The 22236-nt window shown below is 40.3% G+C and overlaps 1 protein-coding gene across 1 annotated transcript in view; it reads left to right on the forward strand.

The window, feature by feature from the left end:
- Positions 1–258: 258 nt before the first annotated feature.
- The window catches only part of LOC124137741 (pre-mRNA 3' end processing protein WDR33-like), a 28490-nt gene continuing 6512 nt past the window's right edge, over positions 259–22236 (forward strand). The window contains exons 1-10 of the mRNA XM_048402716.1: positions 259–389; positions 1437–1715; positions 2903–2971; positions 3632–3736; positions 5579–5674; positions 7286–7437; positions 11115–11212; positions 16031–16157; positions 18819–18973; positions 19793–19871. Of these exons, the coding sequence (XP_048258673.1) occupies positions 1443–1715; positions 2903–2971; positions 3632–3736; positions 5579–5674; positions 7286–7437; positions 11115–11212; positions 16031–16157; positions 18819–18973; positions 19793–19871 (1154 nt within the window). The 5' untranslated portion in view covers positions 259–389; positions 1437–1442. The remainder of the gene's footprint in view (positions 390–1436; positions 1716–2902; positions 2972–3631; positions 3737–5578; positions 5675–7285; positions 7438–11114; positions 11213–16030; positions 16158–18818; positions 18974–19792; positions 19872–22236) is intronic.

The following is a 22236-nucleotide window of genomic DNA, read 5'->3' on the forward strand; positions in this document are numbered from 1 at the left end:
CAAGAAAATTGGTCGATTTCTGTGGGATAAATGGTAAAAGTGGAGGAGGAAACATTAAATAATGTTTAAAATGCCGGTTTTTTATTTATTTTGATTAACCCGGCCATTGTATGATACAACTCGGGATATACGAAAATTAATGATCTGGATCTACCTGTAACAAACATATACGTTGTAATTTTCGTATTATCACCGTGAGGAAATTATAATTGTTTCGTTTCGAACAAGCTATGAGCAGTTTAAATTTTAGCATTAACCATTAAACGCCGCCATTTTATTCACGAAGACATGCATAACGCACAATGTGTCCAAACATCTTCAACACATTTGAGGACATTGGGCGTAAACTGATCAATAGAGCACGACTTACATATTTTCAGTCAGTTTAGGTACGCTTTACATAGGTTTTTCTTATTGGAATGTTGTGTTGTATTAACTTGTTGAATTTGATTGTAACTTTCCTGGCCATCACATATCGGCAAGTGAGACTTACGCATGTCCCAGTATGATGCGCAAATTAAACACGAACGCTCTCTCGTGTATAAATATGGGAATTGTGCCGTTATTCCTTGACATATGTGTAAACTAGATTCGTAGAACCCACAAATGCCCAGGCGTGGTTCAAAAGGAGGAGTCTTTAAAGTGTTAGAAAGACACACTTTCTCAGACTTCCTATGGAAGCATCAACCATGGACCAACCCCCATATTGTGCTGTCATCTCCGAATTGGCACGACCGGGAATCCAAAAGACTGAGTCTAGTGAAAGGAATTATGCTTTTCATGTCCCTATATCAGGTTGGGAATACCCAAACGTTGGGTATGATAAACAAATTTTAGTATATCTATAACAGTATATCTCTTACCCCAGACGGTGTGTAACTATCACACATTTACAGTAATTCAGTTGCGAAACATGGAATAGTTTACTTTACCGGGCACACTTTTTCAGATTTCAATTAATGTTGCATGGAGGCTTGAACTCGCATTGACAGCTTGAATCTAAGCTCGGCTAAAGAGATAATCTAACACCCTACCTAGAGACAACAGGCCCTATCACAAATAACTAGTGCTCGTTTACCAAGTCATCAGCATCCATTTATTTACCTTTATGTGCATGCGAAGTAGCCATTTTCCTTGTGAAACTCAAAACTTGTTAAAAAAGTTACCTCACAACTAACCAACCCTAAAGTCCATGCTCAGTATGTCAATCACTGGAGTTGCTGATCACGGCTTGATTATTCACAGACCGCCATCATATAGCTGTAATATTGCTGAGTGTGACGTTAAAGAACAAACAAAACAAACACACCTGAAATGGGAGAGGTAAGGGGTATTTTGGACAATGATTCTAGCTGCAATTTACACATTAAGTTTACTTCTTGAATAATCTGATCATCATAGTTATTCATTCTTTCATCACCAACATGCTTTTTCAGTTCATCATGGATGGTGGAATGATGATGATGCGTATGCCTGCCCCGGGGCCCCCGATGTTCCGGCCCCGGAACTTTGTTCCCAGGATGGATCAGCCCAACCCACAGATGTCTCAAGTGAAATCCACCGACCAAAAGGGCCAGGCTACGGGGCTGAGTTTGCCCCAGATCCGTCAACAGTTTTTAAATCAGCAAAGTGCTATGTTTGATGGCAAGCGAATGAGAAAGGCTGTCCATCGGAAAACTGTGGATTACAACTCTTCTGTGATAAGATATTTACATGTAAGTACACCATTGAGACCTGTGAAGATCCGTGTAGAGAAGAGGTCTTCAGCAACCCATGCTTGCCGTAAGAGGCGACTATGCTTGTAGTAAGGTGTCATATGGGGATCGGGTGGTCAGACTTGCTGACTTAGCTGATGCATGTCATCCTATCCTAATTATGTAGTATGATGCTCATTATGTCAATCACTTGGTTGTCTGGTTCAGACTCAATTATTTAAAGACCACCGTTATGTTGCTCTAATACTGCTAAGTGTAGTGTTAAATGAAGTACACCATTGAAAGATACCATTGTAATTTGCATACTGTGGGATAAGTACTGTTTTTTTTCTGAAACTTATTTTAGGTCAGTGTCCTGGTTTGTTCATGCACGTGACATGTTGATGATCAATGTATCAATATCCATGGTTCCATGAGTTGTTAGTCTGTTGCTTTTTCACTGAAACCTTTTTAATAGGATGTTAAATTAAAACTCAGTCAGCTCTTATTCCGGACAATTTCACCAGGAACTGAACCATTCGGATTACTAGTTTCCAGATTCAGGGTGGAATAGGTCTTCAGCAACCCATGCTTGCCGTAAAACGCGACTAACGGGATTGGGTGGTCAGGCTCACAGAGTTGGTTGATGCATGTCATCATATCCCAATTGCGTGGATTGATGCTCATCACATGCTCATGATGTCAATTGCTGGATTGTCTGTTCCAGACTGATAATTTACAGTCGCTGTCATGTAGGTGGAATATTGCTGAGTGTTGTGTTAAACAACAATCAAACTAATTTCCAACATGTCCATGTCACACCAATGTCATTGATCATTTAGATTTAACATTTTGAGGAAAAAACAGAAAAGCACCTCCAAAATACTCACTAGCTAATATGAGAAAATGAAATACTGTTCTGTACGCTGTTTATTGCGAGATGAAAAATTATTTCGTCTGACTGGACAACTGTGTCACTGTCATGTGTTTCTCAGCAGTAGAAATTGGCAGTATTTCTGTAGTCGTTGCCAAACTGGGCAATCATCATAAGGACTAGTAGAAATTTGCCATTTTTAAGGGTTTTGCTACATATTATCATTATAAGGACTAGTGGACTGGTTTCAGTTGGCCTAATGTTTTAAGTTGGAAAAAAATTGGAAATGTTAGCATGATGCAAATTAATTTGAGAAATATTTATCTTTTTTCAGAACCGAGTGTGGCAAAGGGATCGTAGAGATGCTGTATCCATTCAGCCAGATGCCCTCTATCAAATAGATGTAAGCTTGCATTATTGTATGATTTGTTGATTATTAATGATGATACATCTTGTAAGCTTTAGGAACTGGGTTTAATATTTCATCCACAAGTTCAGTGAGCTCACAATACATGCCACTGTATGTAGATAGATACTTCAGTCTTGGTGTGATGCTCCATGTATTTCTATTGCAGTCCTTGTAATAAGTGTCCCGTGAATATTCCGGGGTAGAATAGGACTTCAGCAACCCATCCTTGCAGTAAAAGGCGACTAACGGGATTGGGTGTCAGGCTCGCTGACTCAGCGTTAGAAATTGGCACTAGTCCTATAGTCCTTGCCAAACTGCCCAATGGTAAAGGTATCATAAGGACTAGTAGAAATTTGCCCTTTTTAAGGGTTTTGCTATATGTTATCATTATAAGGACTAGTGGACGAAAACTGTTAGTTTCTAACCCTGTGACTTGGTTGATGCATGTCATCAATCCCAATTGCGTGGATTGATGCTCATGATATTAATCACTGGATTGTCTGGTCCAGACTCGATTATTTACAGACCGCCGTCATATAGCTGGAATATTGCTGAGTGCGGCGTTAAACAACAAACAAACCAACCAACCTTGTAATAAGTTGCTCATGCAAGGGTAATGCAGTGATTTGGACACAAGTGTTTTGAACCTTTCAGCTGGAGCCCCCAATGGCAACTGTTGAAAACCCCATCAATTCTGTTACAACTAAGTTTGTGAGGACGTCGACCAACAAGTTCCGATGTCCAATCTTCTGTGTGACAGTGAGTAATATAGGGTTTAATATATGTTCTGTGAATAACAGTTGTGTTATCCTGGGCCTGTGACACCCTACCCCGGACACCAGAACAAAGCAGATAAGATGCGTATTTGCTTAAAATATCCCCCAAAACTATTCAAAACCCAATTACTTTCAATTAACGTGTGTACAGAAACGCATGCATTAAATGGAAAACTAAATTGATGGAAAACAACACGCGTGAATACCCAATGATGCGTACAGCGGAGCTAAGTTCCAAAACACAATTACGGGCTAATTTACTTCTGGAGACGAGCCTATAATTACCACTATAATATTACATTTTAAACAATTTTTTTAAAAAGCTCAAAATGTTTACTCAATTTGGGGGAAAACCCAATAGTGATGAATAGATGAGTGAAAAAGTATTGGTTACCCAATGAAAAATGTAATAACCCTATTAAGATAGAAACCATCGAGTGAAAACTCAATTGCTCAAAAAGTTATCTGGAGCTCTGACCATATCATGTGATCGAAAGTTTTTGGTTCAACTTTGTACAGCCAGTGAAAAGGAAGATTCAAATCTAGAATTTTTGCTTGTAATCCGTGTTCATTTCAACTGGAATAATAACTGTTACTGTTATGAAGTCTTTGAATGGCATTTAGAAGTAATACACGTAAGGAAAGGAGTTTATTGATGTCAACTTCTTTATTATAAGGAACAACGTTTCAGAGTATATGCTTTCTCCTTTCACCTGATGGAGGAGTAAGTATATACTCCCAAACTTGTGTTCCTCATAATCAAGAAGTTGACATTCATAAACTCTCTTCCTTATGTTACTCTCCTGTTTCTAAGGGGGCACGGATGGCCCAGTTGTCTAAAGCGCTGCGATTCGCTCATTCGTCACCACTCGCCCCTCTGTAACCTGCAAGAAGACTCGTCCCCCTTGTCGATGAATGTTATGTGCGAAAATACGACAAACCAATCGGAATACGCGCATGATTTCAAGTTCTTCGTCAAAGAATCCCTCAGAAATATTTTTTGATTTTGCATATGTCTTGCATCTAAAAATATACCAAAGACACAGTTAAATGTGTTCAATCATACTGTATAATTCCGCATGTCCCGATGTGGATTAAATTGCATCTGAAATATATATAATATATGGGGAAATGTAAGTGAACCATTACGCAACGAGTAGACAATTGTTTTAGGTATGTCCGTTTGCGCTAAGATGGAACCCGGTTGCAAAAATGGCCATGAGCGGGGCACGAGTCGCTATTCGGCTTGTCCTGGAATAACATGACTTGGTCACGAATGCAATTCGCTGTGCAGAGTTGCGTCCCTTGGGCACGCCAGAAACCTATGATTGTGGGTTCGAATCCCGGTTCGCCCCGATTATGTTTCTAGGTTTGTCAGCACCATACCTGTGTTTGTGGGTTTCACCAAAGTATTAAATGTCTGAGACCTGCATCACTTCGGGCTTTCCTCCCGCATTAAGCTGACATGCCACGATATGACTGGAATACTGCTAAAAGTGGCGTTAAACCCAACTCTCTCACTCACTCACTCACTCACTCACTCACTCACTCACTCACTCACTCCATTTCTGGAGCAAGAGTCTTCAAAAGATGTGGCCTTGCAGCATTAGAAATTGGCACTAGTCCTGTAGTCATTGCCAAAGTGCCCAACAGTTAAGGTATCCTAAGGACTAGTAGAAATTTGCCTTTATTAGGGTTTTGCTATATGTTATCATTATAAGGACTAGTGGACTAAAAGTCTAAAACAGTTAGTTTCTATCGCTGCCTTGTGAATTCAGTAGGACACGTTGAGCTGGCCCTATATTGGTGATATTTTGTCTTTCAGTGGACACCAGAAGGTCGGCGTTTGGTCACTGGAGCTTCCAGTGGGGAGTTTACACTGTGGAATGGCCTTGCATTTAACTTTGAGACTATTCTACAGGTGAGTTGTGCTGTACAATTGATGCTCACTTTGTGTATCAGGGTAGAACAATAGGTGCTCCGTGCCCTGTGTTTTCTGTGCGAGTTAACCAAAATGGATATTGGGGGACAATGTTTTGCAATCATGTAACACAAGCCCCGCCCATTCTAATGTCAGCCAATCGGGAAACAGTGGCCTGTTAGTGGGTGTGGTCTGTTAGTGGGCGTGGTCTGCAGGTGGGCGTGGTCTGCAGGTGGGCATGGCCTGTTTGATATATTAGTTTATATCATATATATATTTGTCCAGTGTTTACTCTTTTTTTTCTTCATATAATGTTTAAACACAGTCTTTAAGTTCCCTATTTTTTACATCAAACCTTTGTTTACTTTCAATAAACTTGCGTACAGAAATGCATGCATTAAATGAAAAACTGAAATGTATAAACACAGATCTCGTAAATACCCATTGAAACTTTTTCAACATGCGTACAAAGGAGCTAATTCCGGAAACAAAATTACAAGCTATTTTACTTTCCGAGTCAAGCCTATATGTTTAAAACAGTTACATACATCTAAAACATTACTTAATTTTTTTAAAATCTTAAAATGTTCACTAATTTTTGGGATGCATAGAGTGATGAATAGATGAGTGAAAACATATTGGTTACCCAATGAAAAATGTAATAACCCAATTAAAATAGAAACCCTAGAGTTAAAACTCAATTGCTCAAAAAGTTGTCTGGAGCTCTGGATGCTATTGAAATGCCAGTCAATGTTGTATTAAGATCAGCTGACTCAATCCCACTGGAGTACCTTTATATTGCTTTGGACCCGTGAAGATCCGGGGTAGTATAGGTCTTCAGCAACCCATGCTTGCTGTACAGAGGCGACTAACGGGATCGGGTGGTCAGGCTTGCTGACTTGGTTGATGTATGTCCGATCCCAATTGCGTGGATTGATGCTCATGACAACCCCTGGATTGTCTGATCCAGACTCGATTATTTACAGACCGCTGTCATATAGTTGGAATATTGCTGAGTGCAGTGTTAAACAACAAACAAACAAATTATATGGCTATGATAATGTGAGTAGTTAAGGGGGTCCTGGTGGTTTGCGACAGCCTCGATGGTCTGGTGGTAGAGCCTCCGCCCCGAGAACAAAAGGTGCGTGGTTCAATCCTGGCCGCGTCATACCAGAAGACGTTAAAGATGGTTCTTGTTGTTACTCTTGCGCTTGGCATTAAGGGGCTAAAACAAGGACTGGTCGGCTTGGATTCAGCATACTGTGTCTGAGTGCTGTGTTTATTTTAAACTGCGGCATGGGATCTCAGTGTGTTAGCACTATAAAACCGGCTTTAGTCTTGACTAGTACAAGAGCGCGGTCACACACCACACCACACCGCTTTGAAGGGACTGTTCAGGCCCCCAGATTCAGGTCCTCTAGGAGTAGACCTCAAGGGTGCCAGGACCCCACTTTACTTTGAACATTTCTGCTTTAAATAAGATTCAGTCCCTTATTCACTTTTATCTTATGGTCATTGCTTAGACAGCTAATTACTTACACTGTGTAGACTGCTGGGATATATGTATGATGCTTTGTCTTTGGTTACTGCAAAGTTGTGATTTTCTTCCAGGCGCACGACACATCTGTCCGAGCCATGAGATGGAGTCACAATGACATGTGGATGGTGACCGCTGACCACGCAGGCTTCATCAAGTACTGGCAGTCCAATATGAACAACGTGAAGATGTACCAGGGTCACAAGGAGGCAGTTCGAGGGATCAGGTGGGAGTCTCTACCGTCGGCCACAGACAGACACCAGCCATGTCTAGCTTGTCTAACACTAAGTATTTTTGTTCTGGTCTCGAAAACACTAGGAAACACTACTATTGCTACTTTGTGCTGGTACAACAGGGAAATTGGTTACACCTAGGTCTTACTTAGCCTGGATGGGGGTTTGAAGATGTAGAATATGTGGAGTTGGTTCAAGAAAGTGGTAATTTGAGTGGGATGATGACAGGGTTGTGCGAGGTGGGTGCTAAGACAGTTTGATGAGTGACCATCACTTTGTGACCTTCCATTAGGCACCCTCAAGGGTAAGGCCAAAGAAGTCCTAGCCCTGTCCGTATTGAGGGTTCCACACAGTAAAATCCATCTAGTGGTTTGTGCAACTCAGTGTTTGAAATTAACTATAAAAATCAAGGGCCCTGATATGGCCCTAGTGTCCAAGAAATACGTCAAGAGGTGGGTGTGGGTGTAATAGATGTTAAGATACTATGAGAGCAAAATTAAGGACGCTGACTTGGTTAAGATGTCAGGCTAGGTCAGATCTTGTTTGAACTGGTGGTTTATACACAGGTTTTAGATCTCGGAGACTACAGGGTTCAAACCAAGACAGAGTTCATTCAGTTGATCATTAATGAGCAAGAGGAGTGTTTCCTACTGTGTGGGATCTGTTTTGCACTTGTTATCTTGTATTCCAATAAAGGCAGTGTTTGAATAAAGAATAACTACTAATATGTTAAAGGAACATACTGGAGTGGCGCATGTAGTCATTGTAGTCTGTCAACCTCATGTTTCGGCAGTTTTTTCTTGATTTGTTTTCCAGTTGCAAATGTTAGCCACACAAAAGGGAGGCAAGCGTTTCTCACAGGATAAATACTGATACTGATTAGGGCACCTGTCATGCATTGCTTGAATTTTGACTATTTTGACTATTTGTAAGTCACTGGATTGTCTGGTCCAGACTTGACTATTTCTGACCGCCGTCATGATTGATGGAATATTGCTGAGTGCGGCGTTAAACAACAAACAAACAAAACATCAAGATAAACACATTTTAAGAAATCCTGCAAGAAAATATTTCTTGCAAGTGTTTTTGGGATCACGACCCACTTGTAGAAAATTGGGTGGGGTCGTAGGAAGTCCCTTTTATTCATCAATTCCAGGATTGCACATGCTGACTGCTGTATCACCCATCATTGAAAGGGACATATTACAATAGGGGTGGTCGGGTAGCCTAGTGGTTAAAGCGTTCGCTCGTCACGCCGAAGACCTGGGTTTGATTCCCGACATGGGTACAATGTGTGAAGCCCAATTTTGGTGTCCTCCGCCGTGATATTGCTGGAATATTGCTAAAAGCGGCGTATAACCTCACTCACTCACTCACTCACTTCCTCACATATTACAATAGTTGCTGTACAGTATCTGTGATAGTACGAACAACAGAAATATATGATAAGAGATCGTTACAGTGTATTTCAAATTAGAACTAAGACATTTTAGTGTCATGAGTAAGTAACGTACATTAGTAATGTATGTGTGAGCTGTATTGACAGGGTGCATGTCAGTACTGGAAACAATCTTGAAAAATGCTGCAAAAACAAATAAGTTGTCAGACTACAGTAAATATACTCTGGAGATAATGAGACATGGTCCTATCATTTATTGATTTGATCATTGTCACGACGAGTGGTGCTGGTGGCCCAGTCGTCCAGGCTCCCCACTTCACTGTGCAGAGAGGTCCCTTGATCATGGGTTCGAATCTCGGTTTGCCCTGATTGTTCCAAGGTTTGTCAGCACATTGCTTGTGAGTTTTGTTCGAGAGGTAAACATGAGCTGACACGCTGTGATATAAATGAAATACTGTTCAATGCAGCGAAAGCCCCAACTCACTTACTCTGACAGAACAATGAAGGTAAGTTTGGCCAATTTGCAGACAGATTGCTTCATATTTCAGGGGAGTTGGAGGTCTTCTGGAATAAAGTAGTATTGTTAACACAGCTGTTACATTTGCCATTTTGATGCTGTGTAGTGCTTGTTTATGATGATGTGATACTCTACAAATGCATTTCATGGATAGTGAATAATGCTAGGGAAATATTCACCTATTTTAGTGAACCAAGATTGACAACTTTAACTGAGGAGATTTGTGATAATTCAGCTATTTTCTTGGAAATAAAGGCACTTTGCCCGCAATGAATTATATATGATGCAGGACTTGAATAAAGGCTTTTTGCCCCTGTGAAATATAGACTTTGGCGTCAATAGTTTTCAAATAAAGGCCAATGCCCAACGTTCTTCTCTACTGAACAAAGGTTCAAGGACATTTGAATAAAGGCTTTCAAAGCCCTGGTCAGAAGTTTAGATAGACCTAGGTAGAAATGGTCGTATATTCTTGTTGATGGAAAGTAATGGCGTGGATGCTTGTTGTGAAAGGTGATAATTCTGGCATATTAATAGTTCATGTTGCTACACTGAATATTTGTTTTTCAGAAATATAATAGGATATTACGAAAAAAATAACATTACCAAACGTATCTTTTTAAATATTTCTTGCTGTATTTTTTTTTAAGTTTGCATGTATTTATTTACTTGTGTTAAGAGAGTCAGAAAGTTTCATACTTATCATAACATCAATTATATCATCATATATCACCAATCGTGGGCTGAGAGGAACATATTTATGTTTTTTCAAATGTCATCAAATGTAGATACAAAGAAATAAAGGCTTATTTCCCACACTTTTGAGGAAATGAGGGCTTAATTTCCATGTTCAATGGTGTGCTAATTGAAGTTTTATGTATATCATCAAGAAATTCAAGTTTTTTACATTTTATTTATCATTTATTTTATTGATTCATTGATTTACACTCAATAAAGGTTGTTTGCTAGTTGTATCAATAGTAAGGAAATAAAGGCTTGATGCCCTTACTATTTAGGGTTCAAATGAGAGCATGATTTATCTGTTTGATTTAGGAAACAAAAACCTTTGAGCCTGTGTGACGTAGGGAATAAATAAAGGCTTGATGCCCCTTACTTTGTTGGAATAGAAAACGGCTTCATTACTGTACTATTTAGGGAATAAATAAAGGCTTGATGCTCCTTACTTTGTTGGAATAGAAAACGGCTTCATTACTGTACTATTTAGGGAATAAATAAAGGCTTGAATACGCAGACTATGTAAGGAACAAATAAAGGCTTGATTGCCCATGCTATTTAGGAAAAAACTATAACCTTTGTGTTTTTTTGTTAAGGAAATAAAGGCTTGATTGCCCTGTTTAAGTGTCTGATTGATAGAATTGAAGAGAGTTTAACAGAAATAAAGGCTTGATTGCCCATACAATTTAGGGAAAAGCTATCTCTACTTTGTTTTTTTGTCAGCAAATAAAGGCTTGATTGCCCATGCTATTTAGGAAAAAACTATAACCTTTGTGTTTTTTTTGTTAAGGGAATAAAGGTTTGATTGCCCTGTTTAAGTGTCTCTGAATGATAGAATTGAAGAAATAAAGGCTTGATTGCCCATAAGATAATAATCTAGTAAAGAAATAAAGGCTTGATTGCCCTATCCATACAGTGGAATGGATATTTCGACCTCAGAATGCATTTGTAGTTACCGTATCATTCATAAATAAATGCTTTTCTTCTAATATCCTCTTCTGTTATTTGTTTCTCCATGACAGTTTTTGCCCAAGCGACAATAAATTTACAACATGTGCAGATGACGGAACTGTTCGTGTTTGGGACTTTATGAGAGGTCATGAAGAGAGAATTCTACGAGGTATGGTTCTTGCATCTCTCCTTGTTAAAGACAAGCTCAACATGTGAGGCCAGTATTGACATATATAATGCAACCGAGATGGAGTTCAGGTGTCTCCTACTGATTGGTGAGGATAACGGGGACAGACCTGTCGAAAACCAAATGTGGAAACCTTTTTTTCTATATCGATACAAGATAATACACTTGCTGAAATGAACAACTTAAATCTCGTTTAATGACCCCAAGCAGTTTTTGTCCGTCACATACGTCAAAAAGTGTTGTAATTATCATTTCAAGTATATTACTAAAACTAGCCGCGATAAACATGTCTCCTGCTAGATTTTCCTTTTGAACCTTCTTTGAAATATTTATTGTCAAGAAGTTTCCGTGTGATTTGAGGTATACATGCGTATCACGATATGTATTGTATTGTGACCAATGTATCATGATACGTGTAGAAGAGGTGTTCAGCAACCCATACTTGCTGTAAAAGGTGACTATGCTTGTAAGAGGCAACTAACGGGGTCGGTTGGTCAGGCTCGCTGACTTGGTTGATGCATGTGATCGTATCCCAATTGCGTGGATCCATGCTCGTGATGTCAACCACTGGATTGTGGTCAGGACTCGATTATTTACAGAGTGTCGTCATATAGCTGGAATATTGCTGAGTGTGGCGTTAAACAACAAAGAAAACAAACTACATGCACATGAGAAGTGCCTGATCAGATTTCCCAGTATTTTAATAATTATTTTGTCGCAGGAAACAAATTCAAATTATGATATTTTTAGCTCACCTGACTGAAAGTAAAGTTGTGGCCTGCTTGTCTAGTGTCCGAAGTGTGGTGAAAATGTCTCAGAAACCACTTTACCAATGAAGCTGAAACTTCAGATAATGTTTCCACCAATGATGACGTCTGATCTGTTTGGGGGCACGGTTGGCCCAGTCGTCTAAGGCGCCGCGATTCGCTGTGCAGAGTTGCGTCCCTTGGGCACGCCAGAAACCTATGATTGTGGGTTCGAATCCCGGTTCGCCCCGATTATATTTCTAGGTTTGTCAGCACCATACCCGTGCTCGTGGGTTTCACCGAAGTGGTAAACATCTGAGACCTGCATCACTTCGGGCTTTCCTCCCACATTAAGCTGACACGCCGCGATATAACTGGAATAGTGTTAAAAGCGGCGTTAAACCCAACTCACTCACTCACTTTGATCTGTTCAAATTGGATTAGCCATAGCCACCACAGCAGTCATATTGAGGAAACCTATTTATGAAAATATTCCGCCGTTTTGAGTAAATGGCTGAAGTTTACTGTATGTGTAGTTCTGGGCTTTGGGATATTTTAAATCTTGACCTTGTTTTGACCGTGCTCTAAAATTCTCTCAAAGGCTGAACTTTAGCATGTTTCTTGTTATGTTGGGGGTCTTGGGTTGTCCAAGGCGCAGCAATTTGCAGTTCTGTCTCTTGGGCATGCCAGAAGCCTATAACTGTGGGTTTGAATCCTGGGTTGGCATGATCATGTTTCTAGGTTTGTCAGCACCATACCTGTGCATGTGGGTTTCACCGAAGTGGTAAACGTCTGAGACCTGTATCACTTCGGGCTTTTCTCCCACACTAAGCTGACACGCCATGATATAACTGTAATACTGTTAAAAGCGGTGTTGAACCCATCTCACTCACTCACTCACTCTTCTGGGCTGTCGGGTAGCCTAGTGGTTAAAGTGTTCGCTTGTCATGCCAAAGACCCGGGTTCGATTCCTGACATGGGTACAATGTGTGAATCCATTTGTGGTGTCCCCCCTCCGTGATATTGCTGGAATATTGCTAAAAGCGGCGTAAAACCTCACTCACTCACTCTTACGTTGACATCCTATTTGTTAGATTTAGTGTTTAGTCCTCAGTAATTATGCAAGACGTATTTGAATATCAATGCTGAAAGCAATTTATTTTAAGTCTTCCGTCTTTGTTGTGAGTTGACTACACATTCCGGTAAGCTACAGTGCCTACAAGCTCAACATGTTTGTCACAGTACATATTTCAGTACCATTTTTAGTATCAACTTACAGGTATGTGATACGTTGATTATATCACCTGGAGGGGCAGTGGGGTAGCCTAGTGGTTGAAGCGTTCACTCATCACGCTGAAGGGCTGGGTTTGATTCCCCTCATTGGTACAATGTGCAAAGCCCATTTCTGATGTCTCCCACCGTGATATTGCAGGAATGTCACTCACTCACTCACTGAATTAGTGAATCATCCATGTTGTAATACAGAGATCCAGATATTTCACAATTACCCAATGTATATTGAGTAGCTTGCATATAAATCCGAAAGAAACCACACGAACCATTGGTCACCTGAAACAGTATTTTACAATGTTATTAAAAACATGTCTTCTAATTGGTATAAAAATACCCAATAGACTGAACACAAGGGAAGAAAACATTGAATACCGTACCCAAAGAAAACTATTAATACCCAATGTGACTGATAATTTTTGAGTAAATACTCAATTGCTCAAAATATTACCGTGAGCCCTGTTAATGTTAACACATGTTGAAACTCAAATACAACATGCAGACTTTTTCAATGTCATTAAAACCTCTCAAAATGGAATTCATATTTTGTTTCCCACTTTGTGTTAATATATATTAGAAATAACAAATTTTATGACTATTTCACTGATAATAGGATGAATGAATAGGTTAGGTTGTAATGCTTAGTAATATTTTATTGCATTGAATGCAGTCTCAAAATACAATGTTAAAATAGGCCTACCTCTCAATTATCAGAAAACAAGTACTTACCGGGTAAGAAAAGTCTTGCACAAAATAATTTATTCCCCAATTTACTTGCCAGGGGCACATTGTCTAGAATCTTAGATAAACCTGTGGAATATCATAATTATATACGCAAAAATCATATAGTGCCCCAGCGCCTAACATGCAGTAGTTTTTTAAGAAAAAACATTCTCATCCCTGAAGGTGCGTTGATGGCCCTGTTGATCTCGTTTCTCAATGCAAATTGTGCCCCTTTTGCTTGACAGGAACCTCAGTCTTGGGTTTGAATTTTTGGTTCACACCAATTGTCTCTAGTTGTAAGCGCCACACCCGTGTTCGTGGGTTTCACTGAAGTGGTAAATGTCAAAGACCTGCGCCACTTCCTCCCATGTCAAGCTGGCGCACGGAGGTGTAACTAAAGTACTTTTCAACACGTTAATAAGCCCAACTCCCTCACTCACTCCATACACATGATCAAGGGGCAATATATGTAACTTGTACAAAACAAAACATTCTCTTACCCTATCATGTCAGAATATTATGGCTTGACCTACTAATTGAAGTCACCCATATTTTTGTGACTGGCTGTGGTAAAGATTCGAATAAAATAACAGATATACACAACAAGGCTGTTATGATTCACTCACGTATTCAGTGAATCGAACCGTATCCATTCATGAATTGAATTTGTTATTCGTGGTCGCTAGAATCGAATATTTATTAATATGCAGTTAGGTGCATTTACATACCTTGTCCCTTAAAATATCCCTAAAAATGTATTGCCGTATTCGACGTAATAAGCGCCCCGCTCTAATAAGCGCCCACGGCGATATTTGCTAATGTATTGGCTGGTGAACAATCCCAATTGGTGTATAATACGCACTCATGTGTTATATGCACCCTTAATCATGGGCAATTAAATTCTGGAAAAATATATCTGTCGTATATAAACATTTCAGGCTGTCAGCATAAACCACAAAATCTATCTTTCAAATCTTTTTTTTTTTACCAAAATAATATTCTAATAAGAGCCCCCTATTTCCAACTTTGAGAGCGCCCTGGGTGCTTATTACGTCGAATACGGTATATGTATATATTTCTTCAAAGACAACACTGTTATATATTTGATTTGACAGTATTGTAGTCACTGGTCATTGTCACATTTGAGCAGATACTACAATGTGTGAAGCCCATTTCTTGTGTCCCCCGCCGTGATATTGCTGGAATATTGCTAAAAGCGGCGTAAAACCAAACTCACTCACTCACTCACTCGGTATACAGCTTGTATAATAAATAAGTAATTAACAAACTATGTCATATAATTTATGTTGTTATTGTTTCACTGAATATAACAAATAATACATCAACTGCTGACTTGTTTTTTGTGGAAGAGCAGACATCAGTGGTTTATTTACCCTCAATTTGAAGTTTTCTTTTCATTTGAGGGGCGGTCGGGTAGCCTAGTGGTTAAAGCGTTAGTTCGTCACGCCGAAGACCCGGGTTCGATTCCCGACATGGGCACAATGTGTGAAGCCCATTTGTGGTGTCCCCCACCGTGATATTGCTGGAATATTGCTAAAAGTGGCGTAAAACCATACTCACTCACTCACTCTTTTCATTTGAAAATCTGGCTCATTTTCTTCTAAGGTTAAAAAAGAGATAGTCTTGGTTCTCAGGCACCACCTCCATCATCATAAAGTTTGCCGCACATTTTGTTTTTATTTCCATATTAAAAAAAATATAAAATCCTAATACTTAAACACAATGCACAATTTTTTTTTGAAAATGGAAACAAAAACGAAACGTGCAATGAACTTTATGATGATGTGGGCAGTGCCTGAAAACCAAGACTTATTTTTTAAGCCTAAGAAATAATGTAGAACAAATATTTTTTAAAACCAACAGTTAATGAACCAAAAATGAGGTACAAACTGTGGGTTAGTGGAGTGGAAACTTGTAATGTGTTGTATTGGCATGTGTAAGTGCCTTGTTTGAATTCCTTATTGGAACTTTCTTGCAAACTCTGATACTGCTTATTCGTGAGACACCCATTGATTTTCAGGCCATGGTGCGGACGTGAAGTCAGTGGACTGGCACCCACAGAAAGCTCTCATTGCCTCCGGGAGCAAGGACAACCAGCAGCCAATCAAACTCTGGGATCCACGGTCCGGACAGAGTCTTGCCACCATGTAAGATATATGCGCTGGAATATACTTAAAACAAAAGCTAGCCTTGTTTGCCAGCTCCAGAATTCTGCATGAGCACTGTTTGACACTTACACTGCTCCGCTGGTCCGAGTCTAGCATATTTTCTTTAGGACCAGTAAAATTTAACAAGTGCGGTGGTCAAGTGTTATTTGGGGGTCAACAAAAGTAATTTAAGTTGAAGTTTTTTCGACTATCTTCTTAGCAAAACCAGCAACCTACACAACCCTGCATGGTACACGGGTTTCTCATTATCAGTGTGAAGAGAAGTGATACGTTTTAAAACCCATGTAGGTCAGGACTATTGTGTCCTCTAGAGTCCAACATGACAGTAGATTTTTCTATGTGCTGGTCCTTTGAACCACTGACATGTTTAGGGCAGTGGGGTAGTGTAGTGGTTAAGGTGTTCGTTCGTCACACCTAAGGCTCAGGTTTGATTCCCCACATGGATTTAATGTATGAAGCCCATTTTTTGAGTCCCCCTGCCTCGATATTGTTGGAATATTGCTATATTCGGCATAAAACCAAACTCACTCACTCACTCACTAGGTCAATATGAGGGTCACCTTCAACTACAACTTACAACTACATATTCCGACTAAAACAAATACCAGCCTAGAGCGGCAAGGGTGAAAACTGGACTTTTATAGTCAGTTAACGCCCTTGCCTCGGGAAGATGGATGTGTATCAATTTAACAGTTAATATTACTCAACACACATGACGAAGACAATGTTTCAGTTTCACACATTGTACGAGAATGTTTCGAATTGGGCTGAAAATTAGGTACCGTATATGACCGCGTATAAGCCGAATTTTGAGGACCAGAAAAAAGATTCTGTAGAAAGGGGTCGGCTTATCCATGGGATACACTTTCATGATAGTATTTTTCTAGACCACTGATTTTAGTTTCCCTTAAACCTTGCATATTGCAAGATAACTGAATTCTGTTCTGTATTGGTTTAAAACAAATGCACTTACTCCACATCAGGGTTGGTTTCCAGGGCGAAATAGGTGCCAGTACCTCTCTCTTGTTAAAAGTCAACTAATACCCCATTCACATGCGCCTCTCCGTAAAAGGCAACTAACAGGATCGGGTGGTCAGGCTAGCTGACTTGGTTGATACATGTCATCGATGTTCATGCTGTCAATCACTGGATTGTCTGGTCCAGACTCGATTAATTACAGACCACAGTCACACAGCTGGAATATTGCTAAGTGCAGCGTTTAACAACAAACAAACAAACAAACAACATGCGCCTCTATACTTATGTGTGTATATGTGCATACGTGTGTTGAAATACATAAGTGAGGATACTTGTCATGTGAATGCATTTACTCATGTGTGTATATTTACACCCGGAGCAAATTTGCATCACGTCTGGAGCTGGTGCAAATGTAAATGTAAATTTGCACTGTGTGTATATGTTGCAATGTGAACGTTTATGTAAACGTAAGAGGATGATCTAATTAATATCTGTTCCTTTGCCAACACCGAACAAATTGTCAACAGTTGCCAACTTTTATGCGTATATACAGAGTTGAGCAGACAGTGTTTTCTTTTGGTTTCAATGAGTCAACACATGTTGCTTAACGCAAACATTTTCGGTGAAGTAACTCTCTTCACATTCAACTTTGATTGGAAAAAACCTGTTTTGTGTTGAAAGTCGTAAACAGACTGACTAATATGTGTGCCTTACACAATTTAATCTTTATTTAAACACCTAAGTTGATTTTCATTTGAACGCATAGCAAATTTACATATACACACGTATGTATAGTTACAGATTAGCAAAATTACTTATGTGAGTAAATATTGTGCATGTGAACGGGGTATAAGTGTGTAATGTTCCATGGGTGTGCAAAAGTGAAGTGAAATTCATATTTTTTATCCCAAACAATCTATACCAGTCATTAAAAGCAACTTAATGAATCAGGTGGTCAGTCACAGTGACTTGGTAGATGGCTTGTTAACATACCTGGAAAGTGTGGATCATTGCTCATAATATCAATCATTCGTGACCAACTTGTGTTATTCCGGGATGTGTTAAGCCGAAACGACTCGTGCCCAACTAATGGCCATTTTTGTGACCGGGTTCCGTCTTAGCGCAAACGGGCGAAAACAATTGTCAACTCGTTGCATAATGGTTCACTTACATTTCCCCATATGTTATATATATTTCAAATGCAATTTAATCCACATCGGGACGTGCGAAATTATGCAGTATGATTGAACACATTTAACTGTGTCTTGGGTATATTTTTCGATGCAAGACATATGTAAAATCAAAAATTATTTCTGAGGGATTCTTTGACGAAGAACTTGAAATCATGCGCGCATTCTGATTGGTTTGTCGTTTTTCGCACATAACATTCATCGATAGGGGGACGAGTCTTCTTGCAGGTTACGGAAAGGGGCGAGTGGTGACGAAAGAATATCCATCACTGGATTATTTGGCCCAGAGTTGATCGTTTACAGGCCGGTGTCATAGCTGGAGTAATGCGGAGTGCAGCATTATTTTAACCACAAACACACACATACAAAGCCTAATCCGATCCTGCATGGATTTGCAAGGAAATGTTTGATCAGCTATTTATTAAAGATCCCAAGACAGTTTGATAAAGGTTGTATTTCCCTGTCTGTGTAGTCATGCTCACAAGAACACTGTGATGGATCTGAAGTGGAACCGGAACGGCAACTGGCTGCTGTCCGCATCCAGAGACCATCTGCTCAAGCTGTTTGACATTCGGAACATGAAGGAGGAGATCCACACATTCAAGGGGCACAAGAAGGAGGCTACTGGTGGGTCGCACGACACAACATGTGATACGTGAAGATCCGGGGTAGAATAGGTCTTCAGTAACCGATGCTTGCTGTAAAAGGTGACAATGCTTGTCGTAAGAGACGACCAACGGGATCGGGTGGTCAGGCTCGCTGACTTGGTTGATGCATGTCATCGTATCCCAGTTGTGTTGATCGATGCTCATGATGTCAATTACTGGATTGTCTGGTACAGACTCGATTATTATACAGACCGCCATCATATAGCTGGAATATTGCTGAGTGGGGCGTTAAACAACAACAAACAAAACAAACAAACAAACAAACAAAAACAAAACACATACATGCCAGGCAACAGATGTAGGAAACACTGACAATGTGGCAAGAAGTTCTTAAGTCAGGTTTTGTGATGTTGGTACTGAAGAAACAATAAACAGGAAAATATGTGGCACAGAGCAGCCAAATGGATCGGGTAGTCAGGCTCACTGACTTGTGATTGTGTCATCATTCCCCGAAAGCATGGATTGTGGCTCATGTTGTCAATATCTGGATTTTTTGGCTCAGATTTGTTTATTTATAGGCATCATCAAATAGCTGTAATTTTGCTGAGTGTGGCATTAAACAACACACATGTATAACAGACACACGCACACCCGCTCACAGGCCCGTTCACCCGCCCGCCCGCACACACGCACCACACACCACAACACCCCTCACACACCACAACACCCCCCATACACCCCACCCCACACCACACCACACCACACCACACCACACCACAGATCCTTTAACCACTGACTGTAACTGATGGCTACAATGACCAATGACTGTTTGTTGCAGCTATTGACTGGCATCCCATTCACGAAGGCCTGTTTGCCAGCGGAGGGTCTGACGGTGCTCTCATGTTCTGGATGGTGGGGTAGGTTCACATATTAATTTTTCACAGTATGTACATGAGTGTGTAGAGAGTCTTAGCAACCCATGCTTACCATAAAAGGCGGCTATGCTTGTCGTGAGAAGCAACTAACGAGATCAAGAGGTCGGGCTCATGTCATCATATCCCAATTGCTTGGATCGTTGATGATGATATCAATCACTTGATTGTCTGGTCCAGACTCGATTATTTACAGACCGCTGTCACTTTTCACACTATACATCCTTTGATCTTAGAAGCTCATGCATGCAATAAAAGAGAACCACAAGCGAAGTTTATATTCTTAATTAGTGGGCAATCCAATTTGAGGTGACACTGTCACGCAAATGTAGTTGCTGTCACAACACGGCGGTCATTCATTTCGTAATCACGCTTTCGTAACATCGTCTGGTTTTTTTCCGTAGTTATAACAAGCGATTTCATTGGATTAAAATTTGTTTCTAATGACGCTTTCTTGCCGAAATCTACTACAAGTTTCGTGATTGGTCAATTTTGAGCACGTGACCTCAGGCAGCCAATCAAATTATAGCTGTGATACCAAGCTCGTGTTTGATAAATTTCAGAAGTTGGCGAAAGATATTTTGTTAAATCGTGTTATTCTGAATGAAATCACGATATATATTAAAAATATTGAACTTCGCGAATGTATCGTGCTAGGTTACGAGCTGTGACAAAGATTTTTCATGCATATATTTTTGCATTAAACGTTGTGTCCGAGCCGAGAATTCAAGGCAACAAAAGCCGAGATGTCATTTGACTTACTTTACACGCGATCGCACGAAACGATGGAAATAATAACTTAGATGTAAGTTTGATTACTTTTAGATATATTTTTGTTGATTTTATTTATCACTTTGTATAATATATTTAAAGATTTGTTTAAAACGTCTTTATTTTGCTCTTTGATGTGGACCCGTTGTCGAAATGTGTGTCTGAGAATTTTATTTTCAATAACATCGCGGGAAATAGTGAATAATTTTTTAATTTATCGATAAAAAATGATAAATTGAAATGGAATACGTATTTCAGACATTGTGAAATGTGACACATTTAATAAATGAATGATATTACAGGTAGATCTAGGTCCATAAAAATATATACTATTTTGACGTGACGTGAGATAAACACATATTGATGATTTGAGATTTGCCGAGCGCGCTCCCCCGCCTCGGCCTCGGTTAAACGGCTCATCGTCTATAACGCCCACCAATTATTTGGACCCCATTGGTAGCGTTGTAGCGAGGGACCACTGTAGTTGGAATATTGCTGAGTGCGATGTTAAACAAGCAAACAAACAAACTAGAAACCTTTCCCTGTCGTTACCAAAATCGTTACTCGACGGAAGTAGTCAGGAAGTTGAGTGTAGGTTAGTCCCAGTATATGGACAAGTGTGAGCTAGACTTTGTTTATTCTGGCTTCAGACTAGGGCTAAAGTCACAGACTTGTCAGCAATGGCTGGTGTTGAGTGTAGGTCAGCAGTGACTGATGTTGAGTGTAGATCAGCAATGACTGATGTTGAGTGTAGGTCAGCAGTGGCTGATGTTGTGTGTAGGTCAGTAATGGCTGATGTTGAGTGTAGGTCAGCAGTGGCTGATGTTGAGTGTAGGTCAGAAGTGGCTAATGGGTGTAGGTCAGCAGTGGCTGATGTTGTGTGTAGGTCAGCAGTGGCTGATGTTGAGTATAGGTCAGTATTGGCTGATGTTGAGTGTAGGTCAGCAGTGGCTGATGTTGTGTGTAGGTCAGCAATGGCTGGTGTTGAGTGTAGGTCAGCAATGGCTGATGTTGAGCGTAGGTCAGCAGTGGCTGGTGTTGAGTATAGGTCAGCAGTGGCTGATGTTGTGTGTAGGTCAGCAGTGACTGGTGTTGAGTGTAGATCAGCAGTGGCTGATGTTGAGTGTAGGTCAGCAGTGGCTGATGTTGAGTGTAGGTCAGCAGTGGCTGATGTTGTGTGTAGGTCAGCAGTGGCTGATGTTGAGTGTAGGTCAGCAGTGGCTGATGTTGAGTGTAGGTCAGCAATGGCTGATGTTGAGTGTAGGTCAGCAATGGCTAATGGGTGTAGGTCAGCAGTGGCTGATGTTGAGTGTAGATCAGCAGTGGCTGATGTTGAGTGTAGGTCAGCAGTGGCTGATGTTGAGTGTAGGTCAGCAATGGCTGATGTTGAGTGTAGGTCAGCAGTGGCTAATGGGTGTAGGTCAGCAGTGGCTGATGTTGAGTGTAGATCAGCAGTGGCTGATGTTGAGTGTAGGTCAGCAATGGCTGATGTTGAGTGTAGGTCAGCAGTGGCTAATGGGTGTAGGTCAGCAGTGGCTGATGTGTGTAGGTCAGCAATGGCTGATGTTGTGTGTAGGTC

This window comes from Haliotis rufescens, unplaced genomic scaffold (genome assembly GCF_023055435.1).
Source record: "Haliotis rufescens isolate VD_foot unplaced genomic scaffold, xgHalRufe1.0.p SCAF_29, whole genome shotgun sequence".
In the NCBI taxonomy this organism is placed as follows: domain Eukaryota; kingdom Metazoa; phylum Mollusca; class Gastropoda; order Lepetellida; family Haliotidae; genus Haliotis; species Haliotis rufescens.